A 20,502-nucleotide genomic window follows, 5' to 3' on the forward strand; every position below is an offset into this window, starting at 1 on the left:
GTAATTTCAATAGTTTCCCCGCTCCGGAAACAAGAGTAGCTAATTGATTTAGGGGTGTGATGGTCATCATCTGAGCAGGATGGTAGTGAGCGCAAGCGCGAGCGTGTGCGCGAGGCCGGTGCGGCGCGGCGTGGCGTCGCTGGAGAGCGCGCTGGCGTGGCACTCCGCCTCGTCGGCGCGCAGCTGCAGCAGCGGCACGCGCCGGCCCGCCGCGTCCTTGCACGTGCCGCTGCGCACGGCGCGCCGCAGCTCCGCGCCCGCCTCGTTCTCCTGCAGCCAGCGCCGCAGCCACGCGCCCACCCAGGCCAGCTCGCACTCGCACCGCAGCGGGTTACCCGTCAGTATCAGCCCTCCTGCCGAATTATTCATCCACCATATTAATACATCCCACCAGACGATTTAACTTGCCCAGAAAAGTTTCGAGTGGTGTATTAAGAATTAAAACTCATTAAGAAGAGTTGCCCGGCTCATTCTGCGTGGTGAGAGGCTCGGTAAATTTTAATAAAATACTAGCATTTGCTTGCGGTTCACTCGCGCCGTTGTACATTTTTGATAAACTACCTAACTCGTTTTAGAGATATTGTAGCGTTAATTATAAGCTTATTAAGTATTCAAATAGTTTTCAAAAGAGACTAGGGGTTTGACTACAGGTAGATTGTGTAGTTTGGGATTAACCATAGGATTTAAAGTGAGAATGGTGCTTTTTGATGTTGTGCTAGAATTTTTACTGGCGAGACTAGAGCCGAACTAAGTTTGACTTTAAAAATGAAACGAGCGAAAAAAATGCAGGTTTTCAACTTCGTTAAGCTGAACTGCAGATAGGTAGGGTAAAATAAAATCATCTATCCTGAAATGAAAACTTTATCTTGTTTATCCGTTGCAGCCCGCTCAGTTGGCCCAACTATTGCATGAGACTGATATTGGTCGCTATAAAATATACAACAAAATTAATATGACGTACCTGACAATAACTTTGTGGCTACGTGGCTCCAACTGGTGAAATTTGGATAGAAAATTGCTGGATTAAGTGTCGTAAGTTGATTGTAGCTCAAGTCGATCCCGAGTTGTGGAACTTGTCCCAAATGCCTCATGAATGCTGTCGGCAATTTAGTTAAGGAAGTCATTGTGATCCTGATAAATATCTCTTGGCTGTTGGCGAACGATTGAAAAGCATCGTCCGATATTCTTTTAAGATTTGTTCCTCTGATTTCTAAGTAGCGAATGTTCCTCGCATCGATCCCATGTAATTGATTATCCATGATTTCATCAGTCCAGTGTATTACTAATTTGTACAGGGTGGATAAGGAAGAAGTGATGTTGGAAATTCGGAACGTGGAATGATTTATAGTTGACCACGACTGAATATGCAGTGACCGAAGCGATATCAAGGGACGGAAGGAATCCTGGTCAACTATGTCTAAGTATCTAAGTCCATTTAAATTCAAATGAGATAAATTGCTCAACCATTTGAAACTATTTGACGTGATTCTTACAATAGGGTTGTACGATAAATCAAGAACGTTCAAATTATTAAAATGAAACCACATCTTTGGCACTAAAGAGGTAAGACGATTATTACTAAGGTCTAGATGACGAAGACTCGCTAGTCGCTTCACATCAGTCTCTTTAAAACTGTTAATGTAATTTGAAGTCAAATTGAGGCTAGTTAAGTTTGTCAAAGGTAGATAAGGCACTGACTTTAAGCTTACATTTGCAAGATTCAAATGCCTCAAGTTGGGAAGGTTATGAAACAGTTCCTTAAAGTTTGCCTTTATAGAGTTAAAGCTGAGGTCCAGTTGGCGCAGTCCGCCGAGGCTGGAGAACGTGTTATCTGATAGTACTGTCAATAGATTGTGACCTAAATTAAGACTCAAGAGGAATTGTGTGGTGCGGAATATATTGCTGTCTAAATACTCGATGCGGTTGTGAGACATGTCGAGGTAGCGCAGCGTGAAGCCGATCTGCGAGAGCGCCGTCCCCGGGAACAGCGACATGTCGTTGTAGCTCAGGTCCAGGTGCTCCACGATCGTGTTCTTAAACACGTCTCGAGGCAGCAGACGCAAATTATTATGGTCCAATTTCAAATATCTAAGTTTGTTCAAATTATAGAACTGTTCCACTGATAATTGGGAGATAACATTGAAAGACAAATCTAATATTTGAAGAGAAATTAGATCTGTGAACGACTTTCTCTTAATGTTATTGATATTATTCTTGTGCAAATCGAGTATTTCTAAGTATTTTGCATCACCGAACGCTTCATTTGATACATGTATGATTTTATTATGGGCTAATATAATCTGTCGTATGGAGGGCGCGACCGCAACAAAAAAGTTATTTGGCACTTCATACAGATCATTATATGAGCCGTCGAATATGTTAACCGATATTGCGGATTCGCCATCCACAAACTTAATGTGGTTTCTGCTAACATTTAGCGTGAACGTTATGTCTACATTAGAAACGTTATGAAACGCGTTCAGTGATAAATACGTAAAGTTATTTCCCTGGAGCTCCAATATTTGCAGTTTTGGTAAATTAGCAAACGTCTCGGCTTCCATCGAATCGATTATGTTACCCGCAAGAGATAAATATCTCAAGTTTGGTAAGTTTGTGAAAGTGTGCTTAGTTAAGTTGTTGATTCTGTTATAAGATAAATCCAAGTTTCTTAACTCCGGCATGTATATAAAACTTCTGCTGTGCAGTGAATGCAAAAAATTGTAGGCGAGTCTCAAGTTGCTTAGGTATAGTGACTCGTTATGATAGTCCTCAGTTATGACAATATCAACGATTCTATTGTAATCTAAATTTAAATATTTTAGAAATGGAAACACAACCACATCTGAAAGTTTTAGGATGTGAAAGTCGTTGTTATCGAACGATAGCCAGCTGATATTCTCTAAGCCCTCTTCGATCTCGAACGGGAAGTAGCCACTAAAAAGCGTAGAAGACGATTCTAGGACACGGAGCGATCTAGTCACGTTCGCGAAAGATTGTGGATGCACGTAGTACAAGTCGTTAAAACTTAGATGTATCTCTTTCAATGACATACTCGCCGGAAAAACGTTCTTATAAATCTGTGCAATCCTGTTACCTCTCAAGTTGATGTTCCCAAGAGAAGTGGACCAGTCTAGAAATTCGTTTGGTAACAAATTAGATATCCTGTTGTAGCTTAAGTCGAGATAGCGAATAGAACCGGCTTCGAGCGTTTGAAGTGCGGAGGGTATTGAAGTTAAAAAGTTGCCGGCGAGCGATAGCGTCTGAATCCGACTGGGGAGCGCGGGCGACTCCTCCAACTGGTTGTAAGCCAGTGATAAATGGCGGAGTCGCACGAGCTGCGCCAGGCTGTCCGGCAAGTGCGACAGTCTGTTGTGCTCGACCTCCAGGTGCTCTAGCGAGTTCCTCAGTGACAGGAATAGATCTCGGCTGATAGAACTCAACATGTTGTACGATACAGACAACCTTTCTAGTCTATTATTTGTGAAAATCAACTTTGGAATCGTTGTTAATTCGTTAAGATCTAATATAATTTGCCTAATTTGAACATCCCGAAGTACAAGTATTTGGGAAGTATCATTAAGTTTGTTATTACTCAAATCTAACTTTTCAATCTTTTTACTCTTATTAGCTGGACAAAGATAATTGTCTGAGAAAGTTATAAAATTATGTCGTAAATGTACAGATTGTAACCTAGGCAGACTAAAAAGTAAATCACAGGATAGTTCATGGATAAAGTTGTTGGATAGCTTCAGGAGTGTGAGGGAAGCGGGCAGGGAGTCGGCGCTGATGGTGCGGAGGTGGTTGCCTTCCAAGTCCAGCTGCAGCAGGTGGTACAGCGACGTCAGTGCCTGGGACTTCAAGTGCGTCACTTGGTTATTACTCAGTGACAAACTCGTCAGCGTTTCTTCCAAATGATGCCATTTTACATCAGGTCCTATGTACACAATATTGTTGCTAAAATAAAAGCGAATATATATTAATAAAATTAATCAACTCTCCGAGTAAAAGTTTAATAGAATTTAGTTTCAAAACTTGTGCTTACTTCTGCAGATTCAACCAGTTTAAAACTTTTAAATCTTTTAAGCCCTGCTGCGGTATTTCAGTGAATTCGTTGTAACCGAGGTCTAAAGATGCTAGTGTACCCGCCATGGAACTGAAAACGAATGAGTTTTATCAAATGTTCCTTTCCACTTGACATTTAATTAAAGTTCTTCAAATTGTTGTTATAAAGTTTGATTAAAACACAATTTACCTAAATGCGTGCATCTCGATGTAATGTAATTTGTTAGCGACTAAAACTAATGTTTGCAATTTCAATCCATCCAGTGCGCTCTCTGTCAGCACTTCTAGGTTAGACATGCTTATATCTAGATGTTGCAGCTCTATTCGGGGCCATTCTGTAAGAGAAGTTTAAATGGGTACATAGTTTTGAGCCGGACTTAAGGACTTACGATGGCGTACAATTTCAATTAAGGCACCCACTTGGAACTTATAATAAGCTTCCTTACGTTGAGCGCTTGATATTAAATAGAACTTTCTAAAGAATAGAAAATATGTTGCAATTAGCTGCCTTAATTTCCTCTGTGAATGTAATATAATGAGGTCCGTATAAAACATGAATAAATAACTTTTACACTTTATGCCACATATAATTACAGTCTATCAATTACCACTTAATATGAACAGTATTTTAATTTAAAACTACATTAGCCAGTCTGTAAGCCGCAATTTATATACATTCGTTTGAATACTGCGGTTTATAATGATGACTGTATTTAATATGTACATGTATAGAGTTGCTGTAAACTGTCAATAATACTAAATGCTTTGGGGCTGCTGGGACCTGTTATATCGCAAACAAACTATAACAATACAATCAATTGGGTAGTTGACATCCAACCAATAATTTTGGGCCAGGGTCGCTTAAAACTCCAATTTGGCTGGAAATTCGATAAATCGTCTAATTAGTGTAAAACTCGATGGAAAGTGTGTTTGTAGATAATGAATAATTTGCTTGGCTGGAAAATCATGGCTTGCGGTACGGTTGGCTCATAAAGATTGGTCAAAATGTTTGGTGGTGTCAACAGCACAATCGTTGTCAGCTATTTATATGTGTGTAGGTACATATTTATTTTTCATGTAACGTATACGTGAAATGCCACCATGTATGAACACAAAGACTGGTAATATGCCTTAAATCAAGTTTATGCCAACTGAGTAAAAGTACCATATATTATGGTACTTTGTAAAAGTACCATATATTATGGTACTTTGTAAAAGTACCATATATTATGGTACTTTTACTTGAATCACGTGCTCTCGCTGTGGCAGCATATTGGGCTGACAAAGTGTAGTCTCACTATACTAAGATGACTTGAATCATAACATTTCAATTTTGAGATAGTCTCTCGCTGCCTTACGAAAAGACTGTACCTACTAACATAAGGTTCATTGACCCCTATATGGGCAAAAGGGATATATATATATCCCTTTTGCGCCTCGCTTACGTAGGAACAGAGAAGCGGCACACGAAACAAATGCCTGCAGCTGCCTTAGAGTAAGGGCTCTTATTCGGCCGAATTTTACCAATCATTGGTACTCTTAGTACAGCTTATATTAGCGTACCTGGGAACCTGTGCAGAGGCACAGCGATGCAGGACATGTGCGCCACGCGGCAGGAGCACAGCGGGCTGGTGGCGCAGGGCTCCACGCGCTCCGGCGCCTGCGCCCCCGCCAGCGCGCACGCCGCCAGCGCCACCCACTGCAGCGCCCATCGCGCGCATCCATGCCCCAACACCATCACTGTAACAACGTACTAGAGTTAAGTAAGTTTAAGTTGGAATAATATTGGTAAGTAAAGCAACCAACAGCTGGTAAAAAGGTGAAAGTAAAGTAAAGTTAAGTAATCTTTACTGTCTTGATTGTGATGATTGGTTACAGGTGTTAGAATCAGCTCGTTTGGGCATAAAACATCAGCTCGTTTGAAGGAAAACATCTTTAAGAAACCTGGACTATAAAGTCTGAAATCACCAACCCGCATTGAGCAAGCGTGGTGATTAATGCTCAATCCTTCTACGTGTGAGAGGAGGCCTTGCCTAGCAGTGGGACGATAAAAAGGCTGTAGCAGTAAAGCAACTAATGCTTGTTTTGCACGAGTGTTTTATAAATCATAAGCCTAAACTAGTTTCCGGCCAAGAGTGATACAGTATTCGGTATTCAGTATTTCTGTTCTTCCTCACAAAGATCATTGTATGATAGTAATATAAAGAAAACGTTTCTTTATTTATTTTTGAATCGCATAGCTGACGACGAACATGGACATTTTCACTCATTCAATATACAATCATATGTGTTTTGGTAGGCATTTTTTATATATGCTACGCTGAACATGAGCACAGCGCGAGAACTCCCAAATGCAGTTTTGGTATCGAATTGTTCATAGTTTCGGTAGGTTTGCCTTCGAAACATAACCGAAACTAGTTTTTTTGTCGAAACTCGACTGAAACCGAAATACCTAAACCTATCCATCACTCTAACTCATATTAATATCTCACTCGTATTAAGTTTTTATTTACTAACAATTTTGTATAACATATGTATGCTAGTTTTAAGGTATTTATCTATGGGCCTTTGATGCCTGACAATAAAGGTTATTTGATTTGATTTGATTTGATTTGATATTAGTCCACAATTACACATGAGCAACGGAAAATGTATATGATGAACGAATATATAGTTCAGTCCCCAGCTTCTTTTCTATTACTTAGGTATTAAGAAAATAAAGCGCACTTAAAGTAACCACTGCAATCTCTTAAACATAAAGTGGCCTCATTGTTATAGGTTCATTACAGTTATGAGTATTTGCTACGCTACTTCTTCAAGCGTTCGTGATTGGATTTACAGAGAAATACGGCCAATTAAATAACTGAATTCGAAAAGAGTTGTTCTGTTTGCGTCGTGAAAAAGTAAAAGAGAATTGCCGAAATTCTTTCGTAGTAGCAATTTGTAGTGCCGATAGTCCAGTGCGGATGGACTAAAAAGTTTATAAGTAATCTTTTGCAAAATTCGGGATATCTGTTTCGATTGCAAACCACTGCTAAGCCAATATGCAATTTATCTCTTTGTTCAAGGGGGGTGTTTGTGCGTTTTCAATGTGGGCGTTATAAAAAGTGATATGAAAAGGTCATCATAAGATCAAATTGAAAAAAAAAAAACGGGGGCGTATTTACCAAACACCTCTCTCACCACATCCTTCGGAAAAACTGTGGTGGGCGACGTAAAACTGTGTAAAATAAATTGTATTGAAAAAATCTCAAATATATTTTTTAATCTTTTGGTGACATATTGCAGTTTTTAACTTTGCAGCGGCAAATCCTAAAAAGTCCATAACCAATTTTTTTGACTGTGCTATCGTTATTTACTTTACCTCTATGTGCTATCTACTGGTTGTTTACCTATCCAGTATTCAAAATCATTTTACAAGACTTGTTTAATTACCATATATTGCCATAGTATCTTTTATTACATTCTATTATATTAAAACAGTGTGCTTATAGTCAATTATCCAGTCACGGAGAAGTTTTTGTTGACCGCGCGTCTACAAAAACATGACATGTTACAAAAAAGACTCCAAGTTCTTCCTTCTTAAGAGCAGAGGCATGATGAAAAACTACAAATACACCATATAAGAAGGAGGGATAATAATGTTATGGCTATCTTAAGAATAAAACGATTCATCATCATCATCTCCCGAGCCTTTTTTCCAACTATGTTGGGGTCGGTTTCCAGTCTAATCGGAAGCAGCTGTGTACCAGTGTTTTACAAGGAGCGACTACCTATCTGACCTCCTCAACCTAGTTACCCGGGCAACCCAATACCCCTTGGGGAGAATATAAAATATAAGGAATAAACAAAATAGATTCTATAAATAGTTTTTTACGCTCACAAATATTCAAGCTACCTGATAACCTAAAACTTACTGAAAGACTAATTGGTTAAAACATTAAATACGGCTTAATTCCACGAAGCGTTCTTATTGTTACCTGATTGCCCCTCATTGGCTGAGCTTCATAATCTCCTAGCCAGTGGTTATCTACCCTCTATCGGCTTACTATTAGGACTTTAAAATATTTATAGGTACTTACAAATAGTTCAAATAGAAAGGGAAAATTAATTCATCAAATTCGCTTTTGGGTTCGGAATTTTGTTACAAAATTAGACTAGAGAATCCTTTTTAGTGTAATTAGTATTGTAGGTAGATATTTGTCTTTTACATTTTTAGTATTTGATAAAAATATAGTCGACAAGTTTTATTTATTAATAACATTTGCCATCTTTTATAATGAGACGTCAATATTATTGTACACAAAAAGCGTATCTTTGTTGTCATTGTTTGTATTTATATAAACTTCTTTTAATGATATAGTACAACTAGTACATAGCTTTCCGTTCTTTCCACTGACTTGTAATTTACGCGACACGAAAGGAATCTAGATACTCTCTTTGTGTCTTTATTCAGTACTCGGATCGGCTTGTAAATCTTTTGTAGTTCAAATAGAAATGCTAGATAAAAGAATTGTTAAGCCACCCGGCCTATAGTTTACTAGAACATTCCAATTCACTGAAAATATTCTATTATGAAATTCAGTACGTAGTTACGCCAGACTTTTGATTAGCTCAAGCGAGACAACATCTTCTTAGAAAGTCAGTTCACATTATAAGTTATAAAAATAAAGATCTTTTGATATCTTTTAAAACTAACAACGTAAAGAAAGCTTGTTAGAATTGAGCTGCAGCATTCTTTAACATTTTCTTTTAAAATTACGTCATAATAAAGCAGGGATTTCGATGAATTTTGTCTTGCCTAATTATATATAAGTTTAACAATATCAACATTTTAATTTACTTCTAGGTATAAGTAACTAGAAAACAGACAGATTTGGCTTATAATTTACATGGAATTTGGATAGTACTTAAAATTCAATGTTACAAAATAACGCACATCATGCTTAACGCAAACACATGAATCTGTGATACTATTAAACAGAAATAAGCTCACTACAAAAGTTTAAAAGAAAACGTAAACATGTTTGACAATACCGTACAAATAGAACCTATAAAGCCACTTTAAGACGTTACCTAGAGCTTTGCTTTATAAGGAAAAAGCGACAGCTTTTATACAACGTGTACGAAAAAAGAAACTAAAAGGAATATAAATCCAATTTCCGTCATTTCATATTGTCTGTCTTATTTTCCCGTTCATCGAGGTAACTCGTGAATACTTAGGGGTCGCCGGTACTTTCGTGCTGAGCTCTGAAAAAACTCGGTTTATTTATGGAGTATGCTTGCATTTAATCAATTTTAGCAGACAGGCCACGCGAAAGCTTTGTTCCTTTACAGTGTACAAACTCAATCATCGAATACCTCGATGAATACTTTCTGTGTACCTACTTAAATTGTTTGATTCATTTATCAAGCGGCCAAGTAGGAGTTGTGTAGGCGGACAGCGTTAGGTTGTTATCCTAGCATTGGAAATCAACAACTGGTTCAATTATCTCAGAGGACTGCGCTTTGTTGTTGTATCGACAAGATAATTTATCTCTAACAACCAACAAAATTTCCCCAAAACACCACAGTTTACTGTTTTGGTAAAAATTCTGCTTGATTCCCCAAAGCGAAGTCGCAATAAAAGAAAGTTCTTGACGTTAGTAATTGGGGCACTGCTTCTCACAACTACAACAGTCTGCGTCAAAAGGTCGCCGAAATGAAAGAGTGTGACAGTTGGACAGACTGCCAAGCACTACACTATTTCTGTAGTTGCACTTTGGCTTAAGCACAGTACGATAAAATTAATTAAAACGTTTTTAACGAAACAAAATGAATGACTATTTGATTATTACACGCAAACTCTCAAAAGAAATTAGTTCGACAGCAAAAGTTGGTTATTTACGCTTTTCGAAGGTGCTTCGTGGTGGTAGAGAAAATAAAGATTGGAGTGGCGCCAAGGGTTGGCGGTAGGGAAAATTCTGGCTGCATTCGAGTAGGGTTTCAAATTAGATTGCAGCTGTGGACTGTTGCGGTTCCCTCTGTTCCACTGTTATCAAATGAATGTAGACGAATAGCTGGCGTAAGTTGGGATTAATGCGAAACCTCTTTGGGATAGTAACCGCTCCACGGATCTACACCATTTGCATCTATCTTATACATGCATATGATTTATTTGTATATGCAGTTTTATTTCAGAGATAAGTAAATACTGCTTTAAATAAATACAAAGAGAAGCGATATATCAAATCCGCTTCGGTAATAACGATTTTCCGGAACACGGAAGCATTGATTCCCATTTTCATAAAAATATGTTTACGGTTATAGATTGAACTTCCTCAGTTAGTTATTATCCCTATTGTAATAAACGTTTTTATTTCAATTTTGTCTACTGCATTTACATTTTGAGCAGTAATTGAAGCATTAGGCACTGGGGAACGGAATGCGAAAAGGATAAAAAATAAACGAAGTAAGAAAGAAATTAAAAGATGAAAGAGACCGTAACGAAGTGCCCACGACGAAAAAAGTGAGAAATTATTTTAAGGCACTTGAAGCGGTAATAAGTAGCACAAAAGTTTTCGCAGAGATTTTCACGTTAAATGGTAATCTGAGAAATTTTGGAGTACGGTAATCAGATTAGGCGTCACCTCGGATGTATTTGCGGGATATTTCAAATTATTCACTCATAAAATACGTACGTCTTATCAAAAGTCATTTTGTCACTTTTACCTCACGGTAATGTTTTATAAGAGAATTTCTTAAAGTGCTTTCAGGACCATATATTAGGTGCGACGTATCTGCGTGTCGAGCAGTGCAAGTGTTAGCGCTTTGTTCCATTATCTTCGCTGGTATGTACTTAAGAAATTGAATCTACAATTCGATTTCGTACAGAAAGAAAACAAACTTGATTTTTCTTATCGCCTTCGTGCACTCGAGTATTTTTTCAAGTTTTTAATAACACAAGCTTGAACGCATTGAGTGTACTGAATTGCTAAATGGATTTTTCAAACTACATCATTGTATTTTTTTTATCTTTTATAGCTATTATAGTAAGAAAATAAAAGCAAAGTGCTTAATTTAAAGTGCAAAACGATAACTATTTTCGGCTCGTTTTCACTATTTGTCTCTGTCAACTTTAAATAAATGACAGGAGCACGATGATCTTTTAAAATACATTTGGATTATTTTGCTATTTATCGTGAAATTGGCTTAAATAACTATTATATCTGTGATTTGCAATGAAAAATAACAGCCTTTAAATTTAACTATATTTCAAAAGTAATGGATACCTGAGCTAGGTTTTAAAACGTGGGTTTTATTTAAGACTCAAGCAATATTGTAATTAAAATTGACAGGTTTATCAGTGCAGGATTAATTTTCAATCATGGAAATAATTCATAGTTTTTGTGAGAGTAAAATAAAAACTTTTTGAAGCTTCTAATCTTCAATAAAAATTAAACAAAGCCTAGAAATTATTCCTAGAAATAAATTAGTGGATAATGACACTATGTTTTTCAAAGTTACCGTTCATGTATTTCAAGTATTTCTAAATTCAATTCAATTAAGTTTTCCTTTTTTCGGCACTTATTGGACATTTAAAATGTTAAGATTAAAAGTAATTTATTCAAGGTCATTTTTGAAGGTCAAGTTTACAAAAAATTACCCCCCATAATGCCGGCCATTCACCATTACCTCATCATCATCATCATCCTCCGAGCCTTTTCCCAACTATGTTGGGGTCGGCTTCCATTCACCATTACCTATGTGTGTGTTTAAGTATATCCATTCAATCAGAATTCTATCAAACATTTATGTATATCATTGACGTGATATTTGAAACTATTTATAGCAGCTTAAGAATGAGAAATATATCCGCTGCTAACCTTCCGCAAAAGTCGTAAAGTAGATGGAGAGAAATGGCTTGCAATGTGCTCGTAACCGCGACCGAATGTAGAACGTTATATATAGCACCTGCAGGCTTCAAACCTCACTATTCGAATAAATTGCTATTAAGATTAGATCTTATACCGAGTCAATTTCTGTTTGAAAAACCGTACGTGAACTGGAGATAGGTTTTCATATTTTATTTATACAATGATACATACTTTACAAAATAATAATATCTTAGCATCTAGTTACTCATAAAAAGTTAGTACCTTGTTAAAACTTTGTATTAGAACTATGCATCTCATACATTATACTCATCATCCTATGTTCCAATAAAGACCCAGTATTTAATACTCATAAAGGTTTAAAAGATACTTCGCGCACACCCATAACATAAGATGACAAACACTAAAGCGATATTCCGAACTTCACTACTTCAAAAGTTTAATCTCTAAATCAACTTAGTTCATGGGTTTTGTGATCTCCCAACCCTAACTTCCAAGCCGAACGTAATTGACTGTCAGTCACCACGATGAAAGCTGTTACACGGAACTTGAAAATGTGCTTCGATATAGCTTGCTCGGAAAGAATCGAAACCTTATTTACCTCGTAGAAAATAAAAAAATCGAACTCGTAAAGAAAATATAATGAATGGTTCCCTTCAACGCTCGCCTTCAACGTTCTGTTTGTGTTTCTAAGAATCATTATAGGTCACAGTCAGTTCAATACTTTTCCATGAATCTATTAATACGCCACAATGACCATTAAATTTATTAAATACATTATTGATGTCTTAACGTGTTCAAAAAGGCAACATTTTGTGCTAGAAATTGGACACAAAATCTATTTACATTTACTGTCCGCGTTCACATGCTTCAAATTAGCATTTCACAAACAAGTTGTGACCTATGTTTTTGTATCCAATTAGTTGAACTAGATTTTGTAATTTAACTACACTTGGTTTATGTACGGTTTTGTGGATTGCAAATGAACTAAATTTGGCATGTGTTTCAGCAGCAAAGTTCGCCACATTTATAATGTTCGTTGCATTTACGTATAATTTATTCTTCGGAGTAGAATTGCAGTAGATCTATCAATGTGCAAAAAGCTACTTTCTTTCGCTCGATTTTAAGAAGCTTCCTCGAGACTAACGGATGGTGAGTTTTTTAGCTTAGAGTGGAAGAGTTATTCGAAAGTGGTAATTTGAAAGGCTTCCATAGAAACAAGAGTTAGCTAAAGTGGAAAACACAAACTACGTTGGTTGTTTTTTTAGTTTGGTAATTTCAGTTATTTCGCTTGTAGATTAAAGTGTAGGTTGTAAAAACCTGGATAATGAGCTTGTGGTTCATGACATGGAACCTCTGCTCCACCTCTACCGAGCACCGGCGCCCCAGTTACATTGTTATATTGAATAAATCCAACACATTTTTAAGTAGAAAGTCGTTAAGCAATTTTGCCTGAACTTTGTAATAACAAGTTTAATTATTCAGGCATTGCTGTTAATTATATTTTTCAACCAGCAATTAATTAGATTTAAAGTAATTACAGTTCTTTATTCTTTGGTTTTATTAGTAATTAGACTAATCAATAGAGGTGGTATGCTGGCGAGGTTTATTATTAGAGGACACCTTGACCTGATTCTCCGATCAAAGTATGGACTTATGAATACTGGATCTCTTTTATGGTAACAAGGCAGCATCAATTTGACGCGACGTAAAGTTTCAGCACCAATAGTTGTCAGACTCTTTGGATTCCGACTTTGTAACGGTAAAGTAAAATATTTTGTAACATTCAAACATCCTGTCAGCGTATCCTATTGCAATGCTGTGAAATTCAAAAGTTTACTTGTCAAAGCAACTGGAAGGCTGTGTTGGCAGAAAACTAGATTTTGTCAACTACCAAAAATAAACCGCACGAAAATCGTGAAAGATAGAATAAATGGGACAAGACCTTTATGGAACTTTTGAACTATTACAAAGAGTGAACGAATGTCAGAGTTATGTAACAGATACCGTTTCCAAACATAATAATCTAATCAAATGTACATGTTATCTAAGAACGTATGTAATTTGGAAATATTTAGTTTAATGTGACTTCATAATAAAACCAGAAGATTCTCCAGACTGCAAACATTTAGTTGGACTTAATATTATTTTTAATTAAACTGTCGGTCAACAACTGACAGTTAAGTCTGCAATCTGAGGAAGCTGTTCAACACTCCTTGAATAACATCTACTTAGACAAACAAAGTTGTATCTCAATGTCAGAAGCGAGAACATTGTAAGAAAGTAATGTTACAAAAACATTCTAGATATGTTGAGTCAAAACTGATTAATAAGTTAATCGCTCAGCTAAACTAGCTAATTAATTAAGAACTGATTTATCCGTATAAATAAATAAATGATTCTCTTGATAGACTGTATAGAAGACACCGCTGAAAATGATGTAGTACTTGAAGAAATATTTACTCCTTTCTTATTCATGACATCTTTCAAACAACCCATTCGTGTTTTCTCAGGTCTTCCTCTTACACCCCGTTCATCTACATTCATACTCGGTACACTCTTAGTGGCATGTGTTTCATCCCCCTTGTCTCCTAGGCTCATGTCTTTTCCATCACAGGGACCACTTTTAAATTTCCTCTAATCTATTCTTGTAACCACCATATATATTCATCTCAATGTTCTCATCTCTGCTACATCCATTCTTTTCGCATCAAACTCTTTCCGTACCTAACAATCTAATTCCTACAAGACGACAGCACTATAGGCATTGATGGATATGCCTTTCTAAAAATAACCTATATAAGATTAATAAAAAGCATGTTGTTTGTAAATTCAAACGTCGAAACGAAAGCAAAGTCAGAAACAGTTGTAGTTTCCTGTAGATACATTTGCATCCCAAGGGAGCTTGCTTCATGCACCGGATCTTCCTCAACTAATATTTATTTCCAGGCCCAATTTCATCCATTGCAATTTCAGTATTTATTATGATTCTTGAGGTCAGGGTTCGATTCCAGGTCAGGCAAGTACCAATGCAACTTTTCTTGTAAAACGCTTGTACTCAGCTGCTTCGGGTTAGACTGGAAGCCGACTCCAACATAGTTGGGAAAGGGCTCGGAAGATGATGATGATCTTGAAGAAGTCAGGAGCAGTAAGACAATAAAGAGGCTGATGATGGTGATAATAATTTTAAAGTGAGCTTACTGCTAATAGCTTATTCGCTGTGATGTTTAGCACATAAGTACGGTTTCTTCGTCTCAACACATACTGTATCTTGTATGACTTTGGCTTTGAATCACGATATTGGTCTGTCTTCATCACATACCACTTCCAAAATCATTGCGGTGTTCCGGCGTGCTATTGTGGTAAATAAATCCCTCTCGTAGATTCTCCATAATCATCCAAAGCCCAATAGAATTCACAAATCAGAAGTCTCCTACTACAGCATTTTTCAGCCTACGTCAAAAGTATCTTAGGATCAATAGTTTCTTTGAGTAGTGCTTGTTTATTTTTGAAACTAATGATAAGTTTACCTTTTGAGAATCCTTAGTAATATCCAATTTACGAAAAAACCTTTGGAGGAAATTGCCTTTTTAAAGTAGCTATATTTTATGTTTATCGTAGTTCAAAAAATAAATAAAAGTTTTGGATACAATATCAACGATTTTGTTATATGAAAGGAATGTCGGTTCAATTCGTAGCAGCCTACGGCGCGTTGCTACGGTGCTACGGTGCTACGGCGTAGAATACGCAAATGGACTGTAGCAAATTAAAGCCGTCGGTATGAGTTATCCATTATGAAATGCATTTATTAATACGTGTAAGTTTAACATGGTGTAGTAATATTTGGCTTGTATAAGCTGTTTATGTTGATTAACAAATAAAACATACGTTAATGAAATTGTAAATAAAATTACAATTTCGTATCTTTTTGCTTCATTTGCATGTTTAAATAATCTTAATTTTGGCATATATATGCTTCTTCTTCTCCTTTCATATTCTAGCAAAGGTTCTTTTGAAGTATTCTTCTGAGAATTATACATACATTATGTATAAAATTGTACTAAAACTATGATGCGCTGTGTTTATATGATAGTTAATTAATACATATTAGTATTTACTCTAACTCACACGTCATCCACAGAATGGTGTAACATCCTCCAATTCCTCCTCTAATTGTATTAAAAAAGAAAGGTACAACAGATTGGTATGTTATTAAAGGCAGTTCTCAACTACTGGCTGGCCACCTAATGCGCGAAAGACGCGCTTTGAGGCGAAGTTGCGGAAACAGCCCGCCTTAGCATAAGTCTGAACCGTACTATCTTTCATTAGCATACCTCGCATTGCTGGAACTTGAAACAAAATGCTAATAATGGCCAACGAGGACATGGCTTGAAAGGCAGGTTTATATTTCAAGTCAGGCCACTGATAATGATGAAGAAGTGATAAGCAGTAATAACTTCTGTAACCTTTCAAAAATTGATAGTCCCCAAGGGATACGGCAGCGCTGCAGTAAAGCTTGGTATTATAGAATTATCATAGAAATTAGTTTTACGAACTGATACCTTGGCCGTCGGCCAAAAATAGTGAACACCTGAAATATTTGCTTTCTATCTAATTTTTAGGCGGCTCTATAAAATAGGCTGTTGTTTCTACAGATCGGTGAACCAACGTAGTTAACTAGCATGATTTGGCTAAAAAGAAAATTGCTGTTAATTTAGTTTTGTGTTTTAATAATTCAAACGTGTTAAACGTCACCCAGTCACCCGACACGAGCCTGATAATAGCCTAATAGCATAGTCGTACGAAAATTATACGTTTTTAATACTAGTACATAATATTTAAAAGAGTTTTTTTGCCGGTTTGGAATATTTGGGTTAGGATTTAAATACTTCTAAGTAGGGCATTACTCATAACATTAAAACATAATTAATACCTTGCTGATACATAAAAAACTTATAATAATATACTCACGAATAGCTACTTATTAATTAATCACATCTCAAAAATCACTACAATTCAATCGAAATCCAAAGTTTGGTAACGTTTGTTCGTTTATACGTAACTGTAATTTTCGTTCAACTTCATCAGTCACTTTCAAGCTTGCGGTTCACTGGTAACAACATTCGGGAGTTGCGGGACATTTTAAAGTTAGCGCACTTCGCAATCGCTAGAGAGGGGGTGAGAGGGTCTCGACGGACAGCGACGCGGCCGCTCGCCTCGGCATCCCTAGTCGGACTGAGCGCCGGTCCTCGTAGGCCGTGCAGCCGAGCCGAGCGATCGACGCTTCAAATTATACCTTTCAGGTATCCACCTTATCTCCCCTTCAAGGTCTTATCTCATCAACTAATTAATGTGCGTGCCTCACTCATTTATTAGTTCTATCTTCATATCAAATGTGACTCGTGTTCCAGTGCTCTCTACCTACATTGTTATTTCGGGCGACTTTATTAGAACCATAATTTGGAACTGTGCACCTAATTTGTGCAGGTGAGGCCACATTAAGACTCTTGACTTGAACTAATTTCGCTTGGACAGTTCCATAATGCGAGATTAATAGAATTTGCTTTGACGAAGGTAAGCGACTGAAATTGAAACTCACTTTTGAAGTAAACGAGCATTCACCATTACTTAAGTTTCTGCGGTCATCTCGGAGGAAACTTGTTTTATTAATAACTTAGTTTTGAAATAAGCAAGTTGAGATAGATAGCTGAGACTTATTCTTTATATACCATTTGCGCCACGCTTCTACAGTAACACAAAAAAAAGTAAAGAAACTGCAATTGTATCGAAACCTATTGTTCATGTGTAGCTGGTCTTTATATTCTTTTAATTACATTTAGTGAAGATGGATAAGGTAAGTTTTTAATGGATTTTATTTAAGTGAATTCCCAAACTGATAAGTTATTGTGTGCAGAACTTGATTTATGTTCTGTTTAACGAGATTAATATGGTAGACGTATTCGTCGCTAGTATTAAACATTCAGTAAAGTAATCATTTTAATTTGTTTAAAAAACAACCATTAGGGATTTTTTAATTAAATGTAAAGGTACTTTTTAATATTATTTTTTATTCTGATATTTAAAATGCAAAATTGTGATTAACTTTGGGCTTTAAAATAACAGTTTGTCTGTCGACCACATTTCTATTGATGGAGCGATTAGTTTCACGATTCGTTTTATTTATGAAACTTCTAATGACAATGGCTGCCTATGACGTCACGGGGCATGTTTACTACTCACTTTTATAAACTGGGGCTTTAATTGAGAGCTCTATTTATTGTGATCATAAAAATAAAATCATTCATTGTTATTCCTTTTGCCTTTTGTGTTCGTATTAAATTTATTTTTCATATTATGCTTTTGATAAAGGCTTACTTATTTATGGCACAATTGTCAGTAATTTAAAGCCTGTACTAATATTATTATTATTAAAGTCAAAAAGTTTTTTTTTGCTTGAGCGCTTTATTCTCAAGAACTACTGGTTTGATTTGAAAAAATCTTGCACTGTCGGAATGCTGGAGTATTCCCAAGTAACATAAGCTATATTTTGACCGGGTATGAGAAGAAGTTCCCCCGGGTCGCCAGAACCAGAAAATGCAGAACATAATGTACATAACATAGTCTTTAGTATTTCCTACTATAGAGAGCAAGTTAAATCAGTCTAAATACAAATACTCATCGTTAGCAGCACACCGCAGTATGCTAACTGCTAGGCGAGATCAACTTGTCTAGGCCTAAGTTCACCAACAACGCAACACTCCGATTATGTGAAAACAGCTGTTTACCATTCGCTCAAAGGTAAGCTGAGTTAGGCGGCCCCTGGACATTAGCATTGACCAATACATTTCTTTTTATCACCCTGTACTGTCCCATTGATGGGGAAAGGCTGAATGTATTCTGCAATGAAAATTGTACTCACCAAAATATTTGCGCAATCAGCAAAGTCTACCCTACACGTCAAGAAAGCATAATCATAATATTACGCAATTCAATTGTTGGTCAAGGAAGAGCCTTAGTCAAGTTTACTCTAAAAGCATCATGTACCATACGGTGCGGTGTTCAACACGAAACACACAAATTTTCCCTATCATGGTTAAAAACTTGTTCGCTTAACGAGCAGATTAGTAAACCAGCTGTTAGTGAAGTTAGCCCTCAGTGTAGTGATCCGATTTCTACTCGCATCGAAATCTGACTCGATACAAGACGTAGTTTACGGATCATGTCAGTGTTGGTACGTTTAGTTATTGCCGAAAACTCTAGTTGTTTGGCTGAAGTCTTATGAAGTTGTCAGACGCGGGCGTGTGGGCGTTGTTGTAATATTCACTCGTTATACTGTTATTAGATGTTGATGAACTCTTAAATGTGGTACGTAGTATATTTTTGTTTAATTAAAAATATGTTCTGTTTTACTGTGTTCAATTTTGTTATTTGGTAATTTTAGATTTTTATTTCAAATATTTTTGAGCTTGCAATAAAAGTGATGCCAATAAGGTTCTGTAACACGTTTTATAATGTGCCAACTTAAATATTTACATAGATATTTACATATTTACAATACATGTCAAAACTATCCTAGTAAAACAAAAAAACGAAAACTAAAAAGCGTCAAAAAATCATCCTCACTTAAATTATGTATTTGTGAAAAAGAAAACAGGAACAAGTTAAGTTATTGATATGTTATTGTTTGTGGGCCCTAGCATGACATTTTGCATTAAGTATTCAACATGTACGCAAAACGTACACTTCTCAGTATTTCTCACTGATCACACAATAAAGACATTAAAGACTAAAAAAAAAAAATGAAAAATGATCTTAGTCATAGCCACCGCCTAACAATGTTACACCGTTCTAGTTAACGTGCAAACAGAAGGTAATAGGTTCTTGGAAACGAACGCATGTACGTAACGTAGAATGAATGCGTCTAGACGGCATTGTGTGAGGGGAGGGGCTCTTCAAAGCAATACGCGTGATTGTATCCACCACCATAATGAAGCGCTAAAAGAAATATCAGATGTTACGTAGATAAGCAGCGAAGTATCTCTACTAACAATCAAAGGAAAATGCTATTGTTTCTCTGTCCAATATAAGCTGTTTCTGTATGTGTGTTCTTCTTTTGTCGATTGACAATGATACATCTCTCTGAATGTATAGATTAGTAAAAACTACAATAGACTTTGTAATAAAACTTTTGTTTTAGTTGTAAAACTTTTCTATTTTTGGTCTATTTCATACTACTTTATATACAGACGCTTTGATCGATACCATTTATTTTCACAGAGTATAACAAAATAAACTTTGTTCAAAATTGAATCTATTTACAGAATATGAACCCAAGATAAAAACTTAATCAATTGGCATTTAATTGGCATAGGTTAAACAAGGCCCGGCTGGGTAATTTTGATGAAGTTGAATACAAACATTTGGGCGCACCCTTTCATTTGTATTCCGCGGCGGTTGGTTACGTGATGACGTGTACGTTGGCTCGCGTCCCTTGGCAGTCTGCAGCCACGCTTACCTGCATGTGCTTATGTAATTGTTTGGAAAACTGCTCGCATTAGGCCCGCCT

The 20,502-nt window shown here is 36.6% G+C and overlaps 1 protein-coding gene across 1 annotated transcript; it reads right to left on the reverse strand.

Annotated features, from left to right (window-relative positions):
* Positions 1 to 61: 61 nt before the first annotated feature.
* Positions 62 to 17,182, reverse strand: LOC110377596 (chaoptin). The gene is made up of 6 exons (XM_064038908.1): positions 16,908 to 17,182; positions 5,626 to 5,802; positions 4,253 to 4,397; positions 4,043 to 4,153; positions 962 to 3,954; positions 62 to 353 (listed from the first exon to the last, which is right to left on the reverse strand). The coding sequence occupies exons 2-6, from the start codon at positions 5,798 to 5,800 to the stop codon at positions 67 to 69; spliced, it is 3,711 nt and encodes a 1,236-aa protein (XP_063894978.1). The 5' UTR covers positions 5,801 to 5,802; positions 16,908 to 17,182; the 3' UTR covers positions 62 to 66.
* Positions 17,183 to 20,502: the final 3,320 nt, after the last annotated feature.

Source organism: Helicoverpa armigera, chromosome 2 (genome assembly GCF_030705265.1).
Source record: "Helicoverpa armigera isolate CAAS_96S chromosome 2, ASM3070526v1, whole genome shotgun sequence".
Classification (NCBI taxonomy): Eukaryota; Metazoa; Arthropoda; class Insecta; order Lepidoptera; family Noctuidae; genus Helicoverpa; species Helicoverpa armigera.

Bases quoted from the DNA above. Each gene is read 5' to 3' on its own strand.
- LOC110377596 (XM_064038908.1), bottom strand. From the start codon at position 5,800: ATGGTGTTGGGGCATGGATGCGCGCGATGGGCGCTGCAGTGGGTGGCG. The intron at 4,154-4,252 runs GTAAATTGTGTT...ATTCGTTTTCAG, and splicing joins ATCGAGATGCACGCATTTAG to TTCCATGGCGGGTACACTAG. The intron at 354-961 runs GTACGTCATATT...ATAATTCGGCAG, and splicing joins AGCCACAAAGTTATTGTCAG to GAGGGCTGATACTGACGGGT.